The sequence below is a fragment of the Phalacrocorax aristotelis genome, chromosome 12, assembly GCF_949628215.1.
Source record: "Phalacrocorax aristotelis chromosome 12, bGulAri2.1, whole genome shotgun sequence".
NCBI lineage: Eukaryota > Metazoa > Chordata > Aves > Suliformes > Phalacrocoracidae > Phalacrocorax > Phalacrocorax aristotelis.
The window spans coordinates 7,914,028-7,933,939 of NC_134287.1; the positions used below are offsets into that span (position 1 = coordinate 7,914,028).

A 19,912-nucleotide genomic window follows, 5' to 3' on the forward strand; every position below is an offset into this window, starting at 1 on the left:
GGGGGCAGCAGCAGGACCTCCAGCCCCCAGCGCCAGATGTATCGGTGGGGCTGTGAGCTCCTCTCTCGGCAGCACCGTGCCCCTGGAAGCCACCTCAAGGTGTGCTGCTGCTTCATCCTTTCCCTGGGGCTGCACGAGATGGGGGGGAAAATCCTGCCAAAGGCTCCAACCCTGCATGGGAAACCCGTGCTTGAGGAGGGGGCGGCAGGGGGACCTGCTCCTGTGCTTGGCTGCAAGCAGGCAGACCCGGGCCCTCCCCACGCCCCTGCCGCGCCTCTTGGCCGCTGCACATCCCCACCTCTGACCGAGTTCCCATCCCGCTTATCCCCGAGGTGGGGTGCAGCAGCCGCCCTCGGCTGGGCACGGCGGGTGTCCCCCTTCCTCTGTAGCTCCTGGGGGGGTCCCAAGGCGCAGCCCGGTGTGGACACGGACATGCAGGGCTTGAGGGCCACCCGCTCCCCCGCAGCGGGGGTCTGCGCTCCTCCTGCTGCCCCGCGCCTCCGCCAGCTCCATCCCCTTCTCCGTCCCTGCGCGGCCCCCGGCTCCCGGGGCTCACCCGCATCCCCGGAGAGCCCCACCTCGGTCCAGCCTGGAGCAGCTCCCTCCCTGACTCTTTCCCGGAGCGCCCCCCCGCCGCCCCCGGCCGTGCCTCAGTTTCCCCGCGGCGGCACGGCGCGGGGTGGCGGGGCCGGGCCGGCGGCTCCCGGGAGGAGGCGGGGAAGGACGGGAGGGAGGGGGCGGCCGTGCCCAGCCCCGGCGGCGGCGGCGGCGGCGGCGGCGGGGAACGGGGCGGCTGCGCGCTCCTGCCTGCCGTACGGAGCCGTACCGAGCCGTACCGAGCCGTACCGAGCCGAGCTCCCCGGCACCGGCGGCCCCCTCCTGCTGCCGCGGTGAGTGCCACCGGCGGCGGGGCGGGGGGAGGCGGCGGGCCCGGGCCCCCCCTGCCCGGCGGCGGAGCCCGTCCGCCCCGTCGCGGTTCCCCCCGCCGCTCGGCGGGGCGGGAAGATGCGGAGCAAGGGCAGGAAGGAGAGTCTGTCCGACTCCCGCGATCTAGACGGCTCTTACGACCAGCTCACGGGTGAGTGCCCCTCGCCGGGGAAGGTGCAGCAGCCGCTCGGGACCACGGCGTGGGGGAGGCCCCCGGCACCCCGACACGGCCCCGGGCACCCCGGCCCGCCCGCCTCCAGACCCGGCCGAGCCCCGGTCCCCTCCCGCTCCGCTTCGCTGCACGCCTTGCCCGGGGAGGGGAGGGGGGGCCGCGACCCCGGCGCTGGAGCAGGGGGGCAGTCCCGGACCCGGGGAGGGGGATGCTCCGGGGTGGGCTTCGGGTTGGTCCCAGCCGGGCAGAGGTTGCCCCGAGGCAGGTTTGCAGGGAAAAGGCCCCCGCCGGGGGTGGGATGCTTGAATCGCTTTTGGCTGTCCCCAAGCTCACTGTCCCTCACCGCTGCTCCCAAGCCCCTCGGGACACCAGGGTTTGGCACTAGGCTCTCTCCACCATGCTTTGGACCCCCGCTGAACCCTGGGGTGGCACGGCAGCACCCCGGCAGCAGGTTCCCCTGGGAACAGAGAGGCTCTCTCTACTCAGCAAACCCTAGCAGCACCACAGAGCCTGGCATCTTTTCCAGCCATCACCTGGTGTCCCCTAGAGCATCTCCAAGGATGCTCTGACCCTGGGACGGGGTGGCTGTGGGACAGGGAGGCTAAATACGACCCATCTGTGACCCTCCATCCTTTGCCCCAGCAGGGAATTGCCTGGTGTCCCACATCCCACCACAAGATCCATTCATCCATCGCACCTAATCCCTCACTGTCCAGTAGCAAAGCAGCCGGGCTGGAGCTGGTGACACCTCTCTTTCCCCATGTGCTTTCCACAGATCAGGCCAAATCCTGTCCCCTTGCAGGGCCTCCGTCGCAGCAGCTGTGAAATGGGGCATCAGTTCCTGCCTGCCTCCCGGGACCCACGGCAGAGCCAAACCTGTCCATAGCCGGTGGGGTTGGGTGCCCTCATGCCACAGGCACTGGGGTATGTGCACAGGCGGCTCCCCTGAGTCCTGGTGATGCTTTTCCTGCCACGGTCTGGAGTGGATTTTAGGCTTTGCTCTGGAGTTTCAAGGAGGTGGTGGTAGCAGGGCAGGACCTTTGCTCTGCTCTCCTGAGCAGCCCCAGACATGGGAAACGCTGCTTGCTGCCTGCCCAAACGTGCTGCAGGGAAGATATTTTTGAGCTGTGTAGGAACTTGGAACCCACACACAACTTTTGGTTTCTCCGGTAACTTTAAAATGTCCATATGGATTTAAATCAAACTCAAGTTAAAAATAAACTCCAGTCTCTCTGAGGCTGAGACCTTTTATGCTTGGGCTTACCTCTGAGCCAGCTGTGCAGCAGGAACCTGGGCAGAGGGGAGCCGTGATGCTGTGCCAGCCCCTGCCCGTGGAGATGGGGCTGATTAGAAGCCTCTGGGGAATAAGGCTGGAAATATCTGCCCCATTTCCCAGCATAGGAAACAGAGGCCCCAGGAAGGCATGTCACTCATTTGGCATTGCTGTCAGGTCAGTGACCTGCCAGGGCTGAGCTGGTGGTAACGCCAGGGAGGAAAGCAAGCTGGTCCTGGCAGTACCGATTTCCCCAGCATTGGCTGAATGCACCGAAGCCGTCCCTCCCTGTGGAGGGAAAGTTGTTTTTCTCCCAGAAGAGTGTGGAAGTAATGCAGACAGGACGAGAGGGGATGCAGCCTTAGCTCTAGGGAGGATTTAATGGCTTGAACCCCTGCCTGCTAACCTGGCCTGGGCTCTCCTGGTGCCCTGGGGAGGTGGTGAGGAGCCAGGACCCCTCTGGAGCCATAGCGAAGCCCTAGGGTAGAGCTGGCAGTGCTAGTGTGGGCTTAGACTCTCCCTGCAGATGGGAGGGTCCCTGCTGGCACCTGCTGTTTAGTAGCTCAGCCCTGCTTGGGGACAAGCACAAGCAGTTTTGGGGTGTTCCTGCAGCCTTGGCGTCCCCCATCCATCAGGGTCTGGGGGGACATCTGCGATGCAAGAGCCGAGACATGATTTGATGTCAGGCGATGTGACAGCCCCACGGCAGCTCCAGTGATTGCTGGTGTGCACAGGGACAGCAGTCAGTCCTGCTGCCTCCCTGTCACTCCCCAAAAACAGGGGTGGGGGCAATAAGACCCCCATCTATGCATGCCCAGAGAAGGATTAGCAATATCCCCTTGCAAAAGAAGGAGAGGGGCTAAGGGGAAGCAGGACATCCAGCCATGCGCAGGGTAGAACCCCCCTCACCTTCCCCAGCAGCACACTGATTTTTAAATTTAAGGAGCTGTTGAAAATGGGGGTGCAGTGACAGCACCCCTCTTGTGGCATCTCCAGTGGTGCCCGGCCTCCCCGGTTCCTGGCCAGAGCAGCCGTGGGCTGTGCAGGCATGTGGCACGTGGATGTGTGTGTGAGAGGCAAGAGCGCCCGAGTGAATGAAAGCTGCCTGCGTGTGAGTGGCAGGGAGAGCAGGCACTGGCTCCGTGTGCCGGGGGAATGTGGGCTGGCTGCACTGGGGTGGACTGGGATGGACCCTGCCTGTGCCTCACCCCAGCGTGGTGGTGTGGGGTGAGGGCAGGCTCTGGCCATGCCTGGCTACTGAACCTGGGGCTGGGCACCCGCCTGGGTGTTAAGGAGAGAAATGTTTAGGTTACGCCACTAGGAAATTAAACCAGTCCATTTCTGGGATATTTAGATGATGCTAGCGAGAAATAAAAGCCATCCATAAATTACATTATTCCTCCAGCCCTCTAATGACATGAGCGATTAGTGTGCAAGCAGAGCCTGGAGCCAGTGCCTCGGGACTGCTCTGGACATGGCCCTCCGTGCAGGAGAAATGGGAGCCCGGTGCCGCTTTGCCCTGAGGAGCGCAGGTACCACATTCCCAGCCCCAAATCCTGGCAGCGCAAGAGGCGAGGGGGGCTTGGAGGCATCTTTCCCTCCTGCCTGCTGCTCTGCAGGGGTGTGTGGGCAGCAGGGCTGCCCCAGCCTAGTTGGGGAGCAGGGGCAGGTGGTGCGGGACCTCATCTCACCCCATGGGACAAGCCCATCCCAGCCATGCTATGTCCTGTGAGCGGGACAGCATGTGCTGGTACAGAGTCAATACCTGGGCTCTTTGGGGTGGGTCAAACACTGTAGCTGTGTTTTGGAAGGATGAGGGATTCACCTCCAGGGCTGTTGGTCCCCCAAAAGGGGTTAGGAGGCTCACTTTTCGCCCCTGCATTTTCACCCTGCTTTCTCCCTCCTGTTGTTGTGTTGCGGGGTCTCAAGCAACTGCTTTGCTCCACCCCAAAGGCAGCTGCAGCATTTGCAGTGGGTGAGCAATTGCTATAGAGACCATCTGCAGAGCTTTGGGATCCTCCTGCCTCCTGAGGCATGGCTGATGGATGGGGACTCCCTAACTCTTAACGCTTTGAGCAGCCCACCCAGTGAGATGAAAACTGTAGGTACCAGTGTAGTGGCGGTGCAGCACCTGGCTGAGCTCTCCCTCCCTACCTGGAAGGAGGGTGTTCCAGAGGCATCTCTCCTGGTGGCAGTAATAGAGGAGAGATGGGGCTGAGCTGTTCCCTGCAAGCATGCCAAGGGGAGGATCGGTCAGTGGGGTTGGTGGGAGGACAGCAGGGCTCCAGTCCCTGCCGCAGGATGAAGCCCAAGAGCTGTGCCCCAGCAATGCGACTGCCGCAGGCGGGGACCAGGTGATGGGCAGATCTAGGGCTGCACCAGGGGCTTGTTCAGCTGCTGGCAAACCCAGCGGCTCCATCGTGGCTGCTTACAGCCTGTGATCAGCCAGGCGGGAGGAAAATCTTTGCAAGCTTGCCATAGCGTAGGACTTCCAACTGTAGGGGGGATAATTTATTTGCCAGGGTGTGGAGGGGGTGTCAGTGCTAGCCTGTCCCAAATAATAGTGTGTGTAGGGGAAAGATCTGGGATCTGCAGCTGGAGGATGGAGCAATGGGGCTGATGGGATGGGAGTGAGGGCAGGAGACAAGCAGGGGCCGGCCGGGTGTCCGGCTGTGAGTGTGCGTGGCAGGTTGTGTGCTGTGGCTGCCTGCAGGGGTGGATCCTGGGGAGGGAGACTGGGATGGGGACTGTGCCTGAGACCACGGCAGCACCTTGCTCATGCCCAGAAAAAGCTCCTTCTCTTGCCTGGTTGCTTCCTCAGGCAGCAGAGGGTGCATGGCCACCTCATGCTGCCCTGCCCATGTGGGTCTGGCAGAGCCAGCTGCCTGCATCTCTGTGGCCAGCAGCACACATGGTTCATCTCCTCCTTCTAGAAGCAGCCCCCAGGAGTGGTGACACACACCAAAGTCCTTCCCCTGGGGGGTCCGGCCCGTGGGAACCCAGTGTGCTGCCCGTCCCCCTGCTCCCCCTGCCTCCTCCACGCTGCCGCTGCTGCGCCACATGTCCCCCCTCTGCCTGCCGCTTCTGCTCCTTCTGCCCGTGGGTGAGGCTGGGCTGGAGGCTGGGCTGACCCTCAATACAGGTTCCCAACCTCCCCAGGAGGCCCCCAGTCAGGGTGGGGTGTGGTGGGGAAAGGGCTCCCAATTGTGCACAGGGGTGGGGGCTCCCGTGGGGTCCCCTCAGCGCCAAAGCGCCCTGCCCTCGATGGATGCTGCATCTTCCCGGGGTGATGGGAGCGTTGCCTGACTCTGCCTTATCTCTGTCTGCTGTCTCCTTCTCTCTGGCATCTGTACCCCTCTGCGTCTTCCTTCTTTGCTGTCCTGGCTTGTCTGCAGCCCTTTGATGCTGATGAATCCCCTCTCATGGGGTGTTGTGGCCTTTCCCGACCAGAGGCTGAGATCCTGCTCGTGGGGAAGTGGGATACTGCTCTGAGCCCACGCCGGGGCAGAGCTGCCTGTGGGGTAGGGGGCACGGGGATGACGCTACTGGACACCGCTGCCTGCAGGCAGGTTGGATTTTACAGGTGGAGAGGCCAGACCTGAGGTTTTGGCAGCTGCTGCTGCATCCCTGCAAGCAGAGGCAGGTTGGAGCCTGCAGGGAATTGGTGGCACAGGATTAATTGACAGGAAGTTTGTGGTTTTGGTCGGGGGCAGTTAAACAGCTGATTTCTGCAGATGCCGATGCATAATTCATGAGTTGTCGCAACTTCAGCCAAGGTGTGCAGCTCCTGCTGCACACGACTGGCGATGCGCAGGCAGGAAGGGGTTTGCTCTTTCGCTGTCTCTGTGTCTGGGCACGGAGAGGAGTTTTCCCTGTGGCTGGCCGTGTTGCAGCTCGATAAGGTGTCTGGACTTGGTGGTGCTGCTGCTTTCCTGTTGTGTGGTATGCTGGGACCAGTTGCCCCCAGAGCCTTGGGAGCTGGGACAGGAGGAGGTTTGGGAGGGTGAGCAGAGCTGGTACGTGGAGCAGGCTCCAGTTTCCCCTGGGCCATACCAGATCCATACATCCCAGCTGGAGCTAAGCCGTATGCCCTTGGACAGGAGAGACCCCATTAGTGGAGCTGCCCTTCCCCTCCCTTGCTGGCTCTACTCATTAGTGGTGTTTTCATTAGGAGGAGTGGTTTGGTTTTGTTTAAGCCAAATTGCTGTGCTTGGGAGACGATAAATCCATCTGCTGGCAAATCGCTCTCCTGCTGCCGGGATGGATCCCAGCCCTGGGCTTTAATCGTGCTGCAGATGAATGAGCCTCTAGGGAAATGAATCTCCCTGCCGTGCCCCACCAGGGCGGCTGAGCCGGGTGAGCTGCCTCCCCGATGCCATGGTGGGGCGCTCTGGCTTGAAGTGGGGGTCAAAATCCTATGCTGAGGGGTCGCGGAGCCCTGCAGGTGGTTATTGCGGAGCAAGTGAACTGCTGGTGCTGGTGCAAGCAGCTTCCCTGGGAGCAAAAGGGGAGAGGAGCCCTTTTCCATGGGGCAGGGGCTGTGGGTGGGTGCAGGGGTTCTGTTCAACCCGCTGTCCGTGCCATGGTGCTCTGCCAGCAGCTGGGGCTGGGTGGGTGCCGCGCCATGGGAGTGAGCAGCAGGATGATGCATGGGACAGGGCTGGGGTTGGAATGCAGGGGATGGATCTCAGCAGTGGCCCTGCTCTCATAGATACCCTACTGAGTGGCTTTGCAAAGGGGATGTGGCAGCAGGGATGTGCTGGGCAGGAGGCTCTTACTGGAGTCCTCCCATCCCTGGGCTGCTGTGGCTCAGGCTGGTTCTGGCTTTTAAGTAAACTTGCCTTCAGCTTCAAATGAAAACGGGTGGTGCAGCCCTCCAGGGAGCCACGTGAGTAATTAGCTTGTTTGGAAATGGAGCCCCGCAGGAGGACAGCTGGGGGCAGGATGGCTGCCACGTTCAACAGGAGCTGATGGGGATGCCGTACATGTTGGGGAGTCACCCACACCTGAATTTGGCTTTCCCCAAACATTTCCTCTCTGGTCTGGACAGGGCAAGTTACCTATGGAGACTTGTGGGCAGGGTTGCCATACATGTGCATGCCCATGCTCTCACAGCATCACACCTCTCTGCCTGTGACTGATGGCAGCCCCCAGGGCTCAGCTCCATCTGGCTTTAGGTGACTAGCTCTGTTTTGTCAGGAGCCACCCAGCTTTTGAACCTGTCAGGTCAGGACCCCTCCTGATCAGGCAGCTGGCACCCCTCCCATCCCCAGATGGTGTTAGCATTGCTGCTGGGGGCTCTGGGGTGCAGCAAGAGGGTCAGTGTCCCATCCATGCTGCTCCTGCTTACCCCAGCTGGGGATGCCGGCGACCTAGGGATGTTGGAGTCTGGGGGCTGTACAAGCAGGTGCCTCAGCTGTGAGCAGGGCTGCTGCAGTGCCCGTCCAATTCCTGCACCAGCTCCATCCCTGGAAAGCATGTGGGGGGCTGTGCTCAGAGAGCCCTGGGCTGCAGCTGGGACAAGCTGGTGGCTTTGTCCCAGAGGGGAGGGAGTGGTGGTGGGGTCTGTCTGACCCACAGAGAGGTCTGACGAGGGCCATGCTGCAGCAGCAGCAGTGCCCACAGGCAGGCAGGGGATGCTCAGAGCCCCATGGGCCAGTTCCACGCTGGCAGCAGAGGTGGATGGCTTTGCCTGCAACCCCTCTCCTGGGAGACAGTGATGGAACGACTAACTCTACAGGTGGGCTGGTGCAGCAAACCCGCTGCCCTAGATCTGCTGTACGGAGATGGAGGGACTGACTGGGCAGGACAGGACCCCCCCGGGCTGTCCTCATGAGCCACCTCCCATGGCAGTGACATTCCTGCTGGGAAGGGTCTCGACAGCCTGAAGCAGAGGGAGGTTTCTTGGCAAGATGCTGCCGTGAGAGACTGGCAGGACCCTGCCACTGAGTCTCTGTGAGCCAGAAAGGGGGACCCTGCACCTGGCTTCAGGCACTGACCCCAGCAGCAGGGCTGGGATGCACTGGCTCCCTTACCTGCCCTCTTCCCATCACCAAACCCATGCATTTGGACGCCTAAAAAGTGCTTTTTAGGGATGGAGTATTGGTGACAGTCTGGCCAGGATCTGAGTCACAGGGAAGAGGGTTTCCAGGGTTTTTCCCTTGGCCCAGCTGGGAAAGGTGCAGCCCTGTGGGAGGAAGGGAGACACTGGCAAACTCATGCATTCATGGATCACCCTCAGACCCAACAGGAGCCAGGGAAGGTCAATCTGGCTGCTCTTACCTGGTTACTGCAGCCCATCCAGCCACAGTGGGGTGAAATGAGAGCCAGACTGCTCGCTAATGAGATTAGACAGGCGAGCCACTGCTCCTGGCCTGTTTGGTTAATCGCTTCTTCCTAGATTGAATTTTTAAAAAATTGCATTGCTTACAGAAAGCCCCTGAATGGGTTTAAAGGCAATAATCCACCCAGTCCTCCATCAGTGCAAGGGTCCCCCTGGGGCTACTTGGCAGTGGGTTGTTGAAGTCCCTGTTGTGTCTCCGCATGTCTCTGGTGTCCCCTGGAGGTGGCTGGCTGAGCTGGCCGGCCCTTGTGGCTCTTGATTTACTCCAGGAGGAAATATTGATGAATTTTTAATGGTGTGACTTAGTAAAGCCTCCTGGAGGTGAGGGAGAAGGGAGAGGGTCAGGCGCCGGGCTCTGTGCTGCAGCCTGTGTGATGGGTCCCCTTTGCCCCTCGCTACTTCCCTGTGGGCCATGGGGGTCAGCTTCCCACCCTGCCCATCCTGCTGTGCTCCTGCGGGCACACTGGAGTTGGGGGAGTCTGGCGGTAGGGCACAGCACCCCCAGCCCTGGTTGCATCTGCATGGGGTCTCAGCTTCCTATCTGACCCCAGAGTGGGGAGGGAGGCCGCTGGCACTGGGTTTTGGGGTTGCAGCACAGGTTAGCAAATGGGTGCAGGGCTTGGGCAGCACAGCCAGGGACGCTGTAATATGCTGTGGTTAGGGCTGATCCCTTGGGGACATCTCAGCCCTTTCCTGGGCGTTGGGATCTGCCCTAAATACCTCTTTTTTTCTCCTCACAACTCTCCTTCCAAAAGTCACGTCTTCTGAGCCCAGCCCCTGCCCTGTGCTGCTCGTGCTGACCCGAGCAAATTTCCCCCGGCGCGCACCCTCCCTGCTCGCCTCCCCTCCACCGTGGAAAGTGAGTCACTCCCAGGCACCAGGAATCATTCATGTCATTTCCCCCTTTGCCGCAAAGTCATTAATGTGAGTGGAATAATTTGTTGCATAACAGAGAGGATCAGCGGGAGCGTTGCTCTGGCGGGTGACGCCTGGCCCTGGCTCCCCACCACCCCAGCCACCGCTGCCCCGGGAGAGGGTGGGACCTTGGTGGGGTCGCTGGCTGGGAGCATCCCAGGTCTTGCAGGGGTTGTGGTCCCTCAGCCATACTGTGCTGGCAGTGACGGTGTCAGCTCCCTGAGATGTTTTCTCAATACTGCAAAGTCCTGCCTGGATCCTGGCTGGGTGGGAAGCACGTTTGTTGTGGCCCCAGTGTCTGCTCACCCTTGCACCGCTCCTCCAAAAGAAGCTTGTCCCAACTGCTCCATGGTGACATGCGCAAGAAGTGTCCCCTGCATTGATCAGGGTCTGTGTTGTGGCACCCTGCATCCCTGCCACGTCTCTGCCTTGTCCCCACTATGTGCTGCTCCAGCTCCTCTGAGCTCCCCGAGCTGTAGGGTCACAAGCACTTCCCACTAGCAGCCAAATCCCTCCTGACTTCTTGGTTCAGAGCTGGGGCCCCTGAGGTGCGCGGGGTGGGGGTGCGTGCACGGGGTGTGTGGGGCCCTGCATGGCTCAGGGCCCTGCAGCCCCGAAGGGCAGCTCTGGAACTGCTTGGAGCAAGGTTACAGCCAGCTGTTGCTGCTGGCAATAGCAAACCTGTGCAGGGAGCGCAAACCCGCGCACGCCGGGGCTCCCTCCCAGGGACCTCACAGCCTCCCAAGCAGGGGGCTGTCAGGAGGGGAGACTCACTGCCCTCACCTACCCCAGCTCAGGACTGTGGGTGCTGGGAGCCCTTGCTCAAGTGATGCTTGCTGTGGTTGTGGTCTCTCCCCTGCATGGCAAGGGGGAAGAAGGGCAAGGAAGAGCGCTTTAGGTGTTAAAAGGTATCATGGAAGCTGCCCCCCTGCCCACGGTTAATTTCCTTCCATCCCATGCTCAGCCAGGCATTAATTTAAAGATGCTGCAATGGGAGAGGGTGAGCCTAAGAGGATTGGGCTGAGAGCAGGAGGATTTACTGAAGGCAAGGGATGTAGCTGGGTCTGGGGGCTGCATAGAGGACAGTGGCATCTGATGGCACAGGATGGGCAGGAGGGAGGAGGTGGCTGTGCAACCCCCAGGACTGAGCCACCCTGATGTGTCCCAGCCACAACTGTGGTGGTACCCAGTGGCTCCCACCAACCCCTGGAAGGGGACGTGGGAGTGAAGCTCTCTCCATCCCCAGGGAGAGCACCGCTGCTGGGTGGCTGGGCAGGAAGGGGGGCCGTGGGCTGCTTACTTGCAGTGTGGCTGTGCCCCATGTCCCATGTCCCTTGCTGTGCATGGGAAATGGGGCAGAAGTTTCATACCAAGCCTGGAGGAACCCAGCAGATGGGCATTGTGCCCGCTCCGTGGGGGGCAGGCAGAGCCCCTCTGGGGTGCCACATCCCAGCACGGCCTTTGTCTCCTTGCTCCAGCTGGGCAGCGAGTCCCCTTGGTGCAGAGGTCAGCCCCAGAGCAGCATGGGGAGGAAGGAGATGATGTTTAATATTTCAAAGCAACTAATTGAAAACTTGCTGCTCCCTGGGGCTGGTCCAGACCCAGCATCCCCAGGAAGGGGCCAGGATCGGGGCCACCTCAGCCCGGTGTGAGCTGGAGGGGGAAGGCTTTTGGGACCATATTCATCGGGGCAAAAGAGCCTTTCCCCTCCTACGTCACCCTCAGACCGGAGGGTCCTGCCTCTGACCTGGGCCACAGCTCCAGGCCAGGGACATGGGTCCCAAGGGGCCTCAGTGGCTCCCCAGCCTCACACCACCCCACGCCTCCCTCAGAGCTGTTTGTTTTCTCAGCCTGCCCTGCTGTAATTACAACCCGCTGTCACTCTCCAGATAATACGTCTTTCCTTTTATCACTGCTTAATTAAATAACTGTGGGAAAGTGAGGGGCTGGTAACCCCATGTTTGCCGGCATAAACAACCCAGTGGTGCTGAGGAGGTCTCTCAGGGGTGGCGGAGGAGCTGGATGGGGAGGACTGTGCCCTGGCTTGGGGGGGCACAGTTCAACACAGGGTACCTGCATACCCGTGAGGGATGAAGCACTGATTTTTTTCTTCATGAGCACAGCATTTCTGGCACAGACATTTCCAGGCCATCCCCAAGGAGATGCCCTGGACGTGACCGCTGTGGCCCTGTCTCTAAATCTCCCCTCTGCTTGGAACCATGCCCTCTGCCAGGAGGAGCGTGCGGGCAAGGTCCCCGCTGCCAGGCCAGCTGCCTCTGCCCGCAATTAGTTGGTGCTAATGAGTATCCCTGGCAGCTGCTGCTGGGTCAGTGAGCTCTGGCTGCGTATCTGTCAGGTGCTCCCCCTGTGGGGCCAGCTGTGTGGGTCCTGCTCCCCGCTTGGCAGAGCATCCTTGGTTGTGCCGTTGGTCCTCAGTGTGGACATGGCTCCCTCTGCTTTCTCTCCATCCGTTCCCTCATCCCTCTGCTGTCTCTCCGCCTTTGAGCCTTCCCCAGGAAGCTAGTCCCAGTTTGGGCACCAGCAGTGGTGCACCTCCAGGTGCTGCCCCCGTGTCTTGCTCCCTGGGTACGCCTTTCTTCCCATCCCAGCCACCCCACAAACTGCTGTAGTACCAGGAACAGTGTCTGTTATGTTGTTGTTGGGAACAGAATGTGGCCTTGTTTAAAAAAACGTGGGCAGGGTTGGTGGGAGCCCTCCCCGGAGCACTGCCTGCCCTGCTTTGATGGATTGGGGAAAGGTCTGATCTGACGGGCTTTTCATCTACCTGAGACAAAGCGCTGCACCAAGCTGCAGCAGGGCAGCCCAGCCCGGGCAGGGATTGATGAACATCCCCAATTGTTGCCAAGCCCCAAGGTTTGTGTTTGGCTGCAGCGAGGAACTGGGTCTCTTTGCAGATGTGATCCCCTCCCTCGCAGTGCACCTTGCCATTGCTTGTGCAAGTGGCATCACAAGCTACGCTTGACTTCGGTCTCATGGAGGGTGAGGGCAGCTCTTTGTATTGTTGTTGAGATATACAAGGCACATGGCTGGGGTAGACTGGAAAATGTTCCCCATTTGGGGACTGGCCTCTTGGAGCTGTGGGCAGCCCTGGGTGTTGGGGGCCTGGCTTGGAAATGATCAGTCTGGGGATGGTTTTGGGGGCACTTTGGGGCTTTGGGATGGGATGCTGTGGGGAAAGGAGCTCCTAGCCCACGCAGGGGTTGCATGCAGGCAAGGGAGCGTGGGGCGATCTGCAGTTGCCCTCCTCCTGGTGCACTGCCTGTCCTTGCTGCCTGTTCTCCTGCCTGCCCTGGATTTGGGGCCCAGGAGTGGCTTTGCACAGATCAAAGCCTGGGGGCATCTCTCATCTGTGCTTACGTGGGTCCTGCCTGCCCCCCAGCCTGAGCGCAGGGGGGATTTGGAGGTAATCCTTGCAGATGGGAGGCTGCTGGCTAATTATAGCAGGGCCTCTTGCTTCATGGGAACCACGGCGATTTGTCCCTTGAGCCCAGGCAGCGATGGTACAAATCTGCTGCTAATTAGACTTGAAAGTCCTCCCGTGAGCTCAGGCGCAGGATGGATATTTGATTATTAACATATTTATTTCTGAGTGTCTCAGCAGGTCTTGCACTGGGAGGCTGTACTCTCATCCTGAGTAATTGCCAGGCAGAAGTATTACTACCAAGAGTGCTTGGGGGCTTCAGGGAAGGGCAGGCTGTTCAGCGCTGTGTGCTTATATTTTCGGGTGTCTCACCAAGATGTGTGGAAAAGACATCTTGTTGATGCTGAGAAGGTCCCAGGTGGGAGCATGGTCCCTAGGCTCTGCTCTGTGCCTCCCACCAGCCCCTCTGCTGGGTGGGATGCTCTTGACCCTCGTGCCCAGGTGGGAACCAGGGATGTCTTTTCCCACCTACTCCTGTGCCCATTGGCTCCAGGCACTGGGTTGGCAGCAGGGGTGAGTGAGGATGACCCAGCAGTGTGAGCTGGTGCTGAGCACTGCAGCCCAGCACAAAGCCGCCTGACACGGCACCCCCAGGGAGAGCATCCGTCCCTCCGGTGGAGACAGACAAACTGCGATGGAAACACTGCCTCTGAAACAACCAAAAATAGCTTTCTTGTCCCCAAAATGTCAGTTTAAAAAGGCAGTCTCTGGGGGCCCCCCTAGGCTGGCAGTGGGCTGAGCAGGTGCTCTGGAGTTGTCAGTGGGCGGCTCTGCTGCCCCGTGGGGCAGGGAGCGCTGGGCAGGGGGGCAGAGGGCTGAGCCATCACTCCCAGTATGAGTGGGGAGAGGGTCAGTGCTGGCATGGGGGGCCATCAGCCTGGCTGTGGGGCTGCGCAGCGTCTTGGGTTGAGGCTGGAGAAAGGTGCAGGTGGGCTGTGGGCGCTCGGAGGGGCAGCGCTGACCTTGTGTGTCTCCCCTGCCCTAAGCCCCTCAGGTCCGCCCAGCCAGGTTGTCACTGATCGTGGGGTTTCAGGCCAGTGCCGGGGGCTGTTGGCATGGGGACAGGTGAGAGGATGTGGATCAGGACCTCAGCCACATCTGCGGAGATGCTTTCTTCTCCCTCCCTGCCTTGTTGGTCTGTCTCCCTATGGGGGGAGGGTCCGAGCCAGAGAATGGGGGTCAGGCACCTTGTTGGAGCACTGGGGTTACTAATAGCAGCAAACACTCTTGGTGCCTTCAAACCAAGTCCGTTTTGGGGGAGATTCCTGTCATTTGAAGTATGTTTCCCTTCCCCAGGCGCCTTATCTCCCTCTCCCAGCTGTGCAGCCAGCATGTGCCAGAGCCCCTGGATAAGCCGTGGTGCTAATAGCCTTTCCCGTGCCGCTCAGCCCGGCAGCGTCTGGCTCAGTGATCAAGGGTGCCCCGCTGCCTGCCTGTCCCACAGGCAGCCCCACGCTGCCTGCACACGTGGGAGCTGAGGTTACATCCCAGTCCATCCTCACTGCGTTTCCTCCCATCACCATACTGAACCAGAGCTGTTGGCGGCTGAGCGAGCACTGATTGCAAGGAAATTAGCCTAGTGCCATCTCCCATTTATCGGAGCCCAACCTGTGCATGATTGCACGAGGCTTATTAATTTGTCACTGTCACCATGGCTTGGGGCAGAGATGTGATCATGGCAAGGCTGGAGGCGAGCGTGCCAGGGACCAGGACATGAGGCAGCCTGCTGGGATGCCAAAGGCCATGCCCCAGATTTGGGAGCAGAGCTGGCATCACTTGTGGCCAAGCTGAGATTCTTCCCAGTCTTGCAGTTCAGGAGATCCCAGTGAGGCTTGGAGTGGGAGCTGGGACAGGCCTGAGGATGTGGGGTGGTGTTCTGGGGATGGAAACCCCTGCTGCTCCCTGTGTGAAGCCGTGGGCACAGAGCCAGGTGGGCATCCAAGGGGCAAAAAGATGCCAGTTCAGGTTAAGGAGATGCTGTGGCTGTGTTGTCCCCCGACATGAGCTGTGTACCCTCAGACAGCTGTGCACTTGCAAAAGCTGTGCCCTTTGAAGGTCCTGGGGCTGTGCTGCTCTACTGCCCAATATATCCTGGGTTCCCCTGAGCTGCTGTGTTTTGCAGACCCAACAAGCTCAGAAATGGCCCTGGATGCTGCAGGAAGCCTGTGGTATCCTTCCTTACTGCTGCCATCTCAACGTGTCAGTCCTATAACCAGGGCTGGTCTCAGCTCCTGGCTCTTTTTACTTCCCCATGCCTCAGTTTCCCTGCAGATGTTGGTGCTGGTCTACGCCCTTCCCTTTGCAGGGCATGGAGGGTCTTGGGGTACACCCCAGGAGCCTGGGAGGGGGGCAATGGAGCCTGTCCCCCCTGCCTTTTCCCCTCCTCCCTGCTGCTCACTACCCTGTGCCAGGGGGTGATGAATTATTCATGCCCTGTCGGGGTAGGGGTGTCTGCGGCTGCCTGTGTGATACCAATGGGGCCCACATGCTGCCAAGCACAGAGAGCTTTTCTGTGTAAATCCCTGAAATATTTAGCAGAACTGACTTTAAAAATACAGCTTGGGAGAAGTTAGTGCCTCAGCATAACCTAGAGGGCTGTGGGCCATCATGGGGCGTGATGGGAGTGATGGATGCATCGGGGTGGTTCCTGGGGGATTCCGGCCCCGGTCTTTGCCTGACACCCACCACCCAAGTTGCCAGTGGAGCTTGTATCTGTCTGTCCATCTGACTACCCATCCATTGGGTCCTTCTGCTTGTCTCTGCTGCCAGATGGTGGGGGTGCCCCCATCCTTTCCCTGCTTTGCAAGGATGCTTTGGAACCCCAGCGCTGGACTTAGCCCGCTGGCTCGGGCATGTCCCAGTCCCCATCCTGGTGCCACCAGAGTCAGGCTGTGGCCCTGTTACCAGCTGTGTGTCGGCTGCTGGCAGGCCAGCACTGCAGGACCAGTGCACGGCGTTGGGCCGGGCTCCTTCCCTGGCAGCACCTTCCTGAGCAGACAGATCATGTCACATGCATTTTTTAATAATATCCATTGAATGAGAATGAGACAAGCTGTCGCCACAGGTTTGTGATCAAAGCCACACTTGCCCTGGCAGCCTGGGGGAAGGGTGGCCCTGCATGCCACCCCTCTCCATCACATGGCCAATTTACAGGGCATTTAACCTGGCAGAACAGGCTGGGGATCTGACAGCTTTGCAGGTTGCAGGTGTGTTGCCCCTGCATCCCTGGGGGTACCAGGATGGCCAGTGTCCTCCTGCCCAGTACAGTGTGGTGATTCCCGAACCAAGCATCTAAGGATGGGAGTGGCCATGATGCAGAGCTCGTGCTGCCATTGGGCTTCTTGCACAGCCCTACACCCCAAAATGGCACCTTCTGCTGGGAGTCAGAGTGAGCTGGGTTTGCTGGCAGTCGGGGTGAGGTAGGAAAGGGTTTGTGCATGTCCTGGGATGTGTTTTGGGCCAGGTTCACAAGGGATCAAGAGGACATAAGGGATGCAGGGAGCTGTAGCCAGCTCTAGGGAGCCAGCTGGCTGTGCCACGGTGGGGCTGCTCCATGAGGCAGCCTTGGCTGCTGGCAGCTCCTCCTTGGCCTTCACAAGCTTGACCTTTCATGGATGCTTTCTGTGCACCTTGGCAAGGTAGGAGCCATGTGCTGCTGCATCGCAGGGCCAAGCCTCGGGGTGTGTGGCCATGTCAGCATGGGCTCACGGTTAGAGCACACTGCTCCTCCCAGGCTGTCTGCCCCACTCTGAGCCTTCCTCCCACCTCCTTGCTCCTGTCCCCCTTGCTTCCCTGGGTGGGTTAGCAGGCACCCGCAGTGGGCCCATGCAGCATGGTTGTGCTGTGTGTTTCCCTCTGCAAACACCAGCAGAGCCCCTGGGCTGCGCTTCACCGTGACAGCACATCCCATGTCAGAGCGGCTGCAAATCCTGCCTGCTAATAGCTATGCAAATCACCTCATTAGCTGCCTTATTTATTTTCTCTGGCATCACATTTTCAGCACTTCCCTGTGTCCTGGAGGCTGTGCGTCCCCAGGGCTGGGAGGAGGCAGGAGCAGCAGTGGGACTCCATGCAGAGCTGGCTGTGTTGAGCCTTCCTCTGCGGATGGCAGCTGTGTTTGGCTCCCATGGAGCCACCTGCCCCGATGTGATGTGTCTGGGACCAGGGGCTTGCATGGCTCCTGCAGTCCCTGCTGCTGGGATGTCCTCCTCCTCGCTCCTAGGTGTGCCCTGGCTCTGGGGTAAGTCTTGCTGAACCGTGTCTCCAGCCAGGAGCTGCCCAATCCCCCACAAGTAGCTGTGGGTCTGCCATTGCTGGGACATGTGTGCCCTCTGTCCCCCAAAAAAGGTGACTCCTGGATTTAGGAACGGAGAGAACAGGGTGTCTGCCCAGTCCCTGTGGATCTGAGTGGTGGCTTGAAGTTCAGCACAGGGCTGCGGGGTGCTCTGCATCCTTCCCACCCTGATTGCCCTTCCTCCTTGATGGAGATGTTGTTGGCAGATGCTGTCACAGAGGTCTGCCCTCTGCCAGCCCCAGGATGACCCCAGAGAGTCCTCAGATGCCCTGGTCGGGGTGGTCCTGGGCTGCATCCCTATCCCTGGGTTGTGTGACCTGGGCTGAAACACTTGGAAGCCCAGGCACCATCCAGGGCTGGCACAGGCAGGAACAGCCCTCGAGCACCAGCTGAGTGTGGTGAATCTCAGGGCTGTTCATGTCCCAGGGCGTCCCTACCCTTGCTGGGTGTGCACACACGTGTGTGCTGCCTGAAAGGATGGCTATGTCCTGGTTGCATTTTCTAGAGATGCTCACATGCCTGTGACATCCATGACAGTGGGACAGGCTTTGCACAGGCACCAGGGGACCCACATACAAGTGCCAGCCCTGGAGATCTTGATCCAGGCACCCCATGGACTTGTCAGCGCTGTGCCAAGCCGCCTGCAAGCGTTGTGTCTGCTCCCCCTTCTGTTTGTCTTTTATTTTTCCCCTTCTCTCTGCGGATGTGCTAATGAATATTTCATGGCCATGAACCAGTGTGAATTCCCCCAGCTCCTCCCTGCACCCAGAGCTCCCACGGCAGGTACCAGCGCGTATGTCGGTGGCTTAGGAAGGATGTGTCTGTCAAGAAGCCATCTCAGGAGGAGAGGACCTGGCCAGGGAAGAAAGCAATGGCTCTGGTGCGGACAGCTGTGTTGTGTCCCCCTCCCTGGCAGTGCTGTCACTGTCCCTTCAGCCTGCAAGGGACTGCCAGTGGAGTGTGGTGGCCACGTGTCCGCGCACGGATGGCCTTCAGGGTTCCCGTGCATCCTTGCACACGTGTGCGCGGCCTTGCCCAGGTGGCCACGCTTGCCTGCGTGCTCCGACACCACTGCACGTGTCCCCTCCTGTCCCTCGTGTGTCACCAGCCGCCGCAGCCGTCTGAATGAACCGTGTCCCCAGGTCACCTCCCCGCCCGGCCCCGCCGCGGCCGCTGCGCTGTGCGGGGGCTCCTCTTAGCGTCAGGCGGCAGAACAGCAGCGCGGCGCGCACAGGCACCGCACAGGCGCTGCGTGGGCTGCCCTGCACCCAAGCCGCAGGTGTTCCGGCACAGCCCCTAAACCTGCAGGCAGGCAGCACAGAGTGGGGTCAGGGAAGCGGAGAGCAATTTTGCACTCCAGCCTCCCTGACTTTGCCATTTATACCCTACAACAAGGAGCTGGGCCAGTCCCCGTCGCAGGCTTGGCAGCGGGAGGTGTGGGGCAGCTGTTCCCCCTGCCAAAGCAAGAGCACAGGGCGGGAGCAGAGCTGGAGGCAGAGCCTGGAGCCGTGATCTTCCTCCTGCCCATTGCTGTGGCTGCAACAACGCTGTGTCCCCTTTCAGGGGCCCAGCAGATGCTCTGGGTACACAGGCTGGCTCAAAATACCCCTTTGGGAGATATTGTCCTTTGCCCTGCGGGGCACTGTGGAGACTGGAGTTCCCCTGGGGGTGCGGCAGGGGCTGGGGGACCACTGGCCTCCTCATGGGGGAGAAGGTTTGGGAGAAGCACAGGTGGGGCAGGAGGCTGGCAGGATGCACCCTGTGTTGGCACCTATGATGGCTGCGGCCCAGGTGATAGATTATCAGCAAATGTGTGTAAGAGTGGGCTCAACAGCCCTGCTTTGTTGCTTGCTTTTGATTTCTGCTGGATTCCTGTTTGTCTTGCCAGGGGAGAGGTGGGTCAGTGACCGAGTGGCTTTACTGCCTTTCTGCAAGGGCAAGACACACAGTCCCTGGTGCCATCCTGGAGAGCACGTGCTCCGAGGGAGCCCTGGGATGGGAGCAACCCGTCTCACATGTCTCTGCAATGCACCATCCTTGCAAAATACCTGCTGTGGGTTGCTGGGTGCGGAGGAAAGGACAGTCCCCTGGCTCAGTTCATGTGGTCCTCATGAGCTTCTGCTTGGTGTCAGTGCATGAGGACGTCTCTGGAAAGTCAAAGGGCCAACCTGGAGGTGGGATGGTCCTTCGGAAATCACTGTTCAGTTCTGGACTGCTTGTAGCACCCGGGGATACTGGCAGGCAGCCGAGCCTGGAGGTGGGTGAGTGATACCGGTACTGGGTTCTCCTCTCCCGCCATGTCCCTGCAGGCTGGTGTGGAGTGGTCTATGCATGCTGCTGGGGGCATATGAAATCCCCTGTCCTGCAAAGCCATCACAACCAGGGTGCACAGGATGGCTCTTGAATCTCCCACCAGCCCAGGGCACACTGGGTTGGAGCAACCTTCCTGGCCAGGTGGGAGCTGGCTCCCAAGGAGCTGGATGGTGGGTTTGGGATGGATCTGCAAACTTTGTTTGCTGTCAGGTCCTGCGGGCTCTGGCACCCTC

The 19,912-nt window shown here is 60.2% G+C and overlaps 1 protein-coding gene across 2 annotated transcripts in view; it reads left to right on the forward strand.

Annotated features, from left to right (window-relative positions):
- Positions 1-966: 966 nt before the first annotated feature.
- Positions 967-19,912, forward strand: part of KCNIP2 (potassium voltage-gated channel interacting protein 2) — a 47,044-nt gene continuing 28,098 nt past the window's right edge. For both annotated transcript variants that reach the window (XM_075107706.1, XM_075107705.1), the window contains exon 1: positions 967-1,078. In XM_075107706.1, the coding sequence (XP_074963807.1) occupies positions 1,006-1,078 (73 nt within the window). In that variant the 5' untranslated portion in view covers positions 967-1,005. The remainder of the gene's footprint in view (positions 1,079-19,912) is intronic.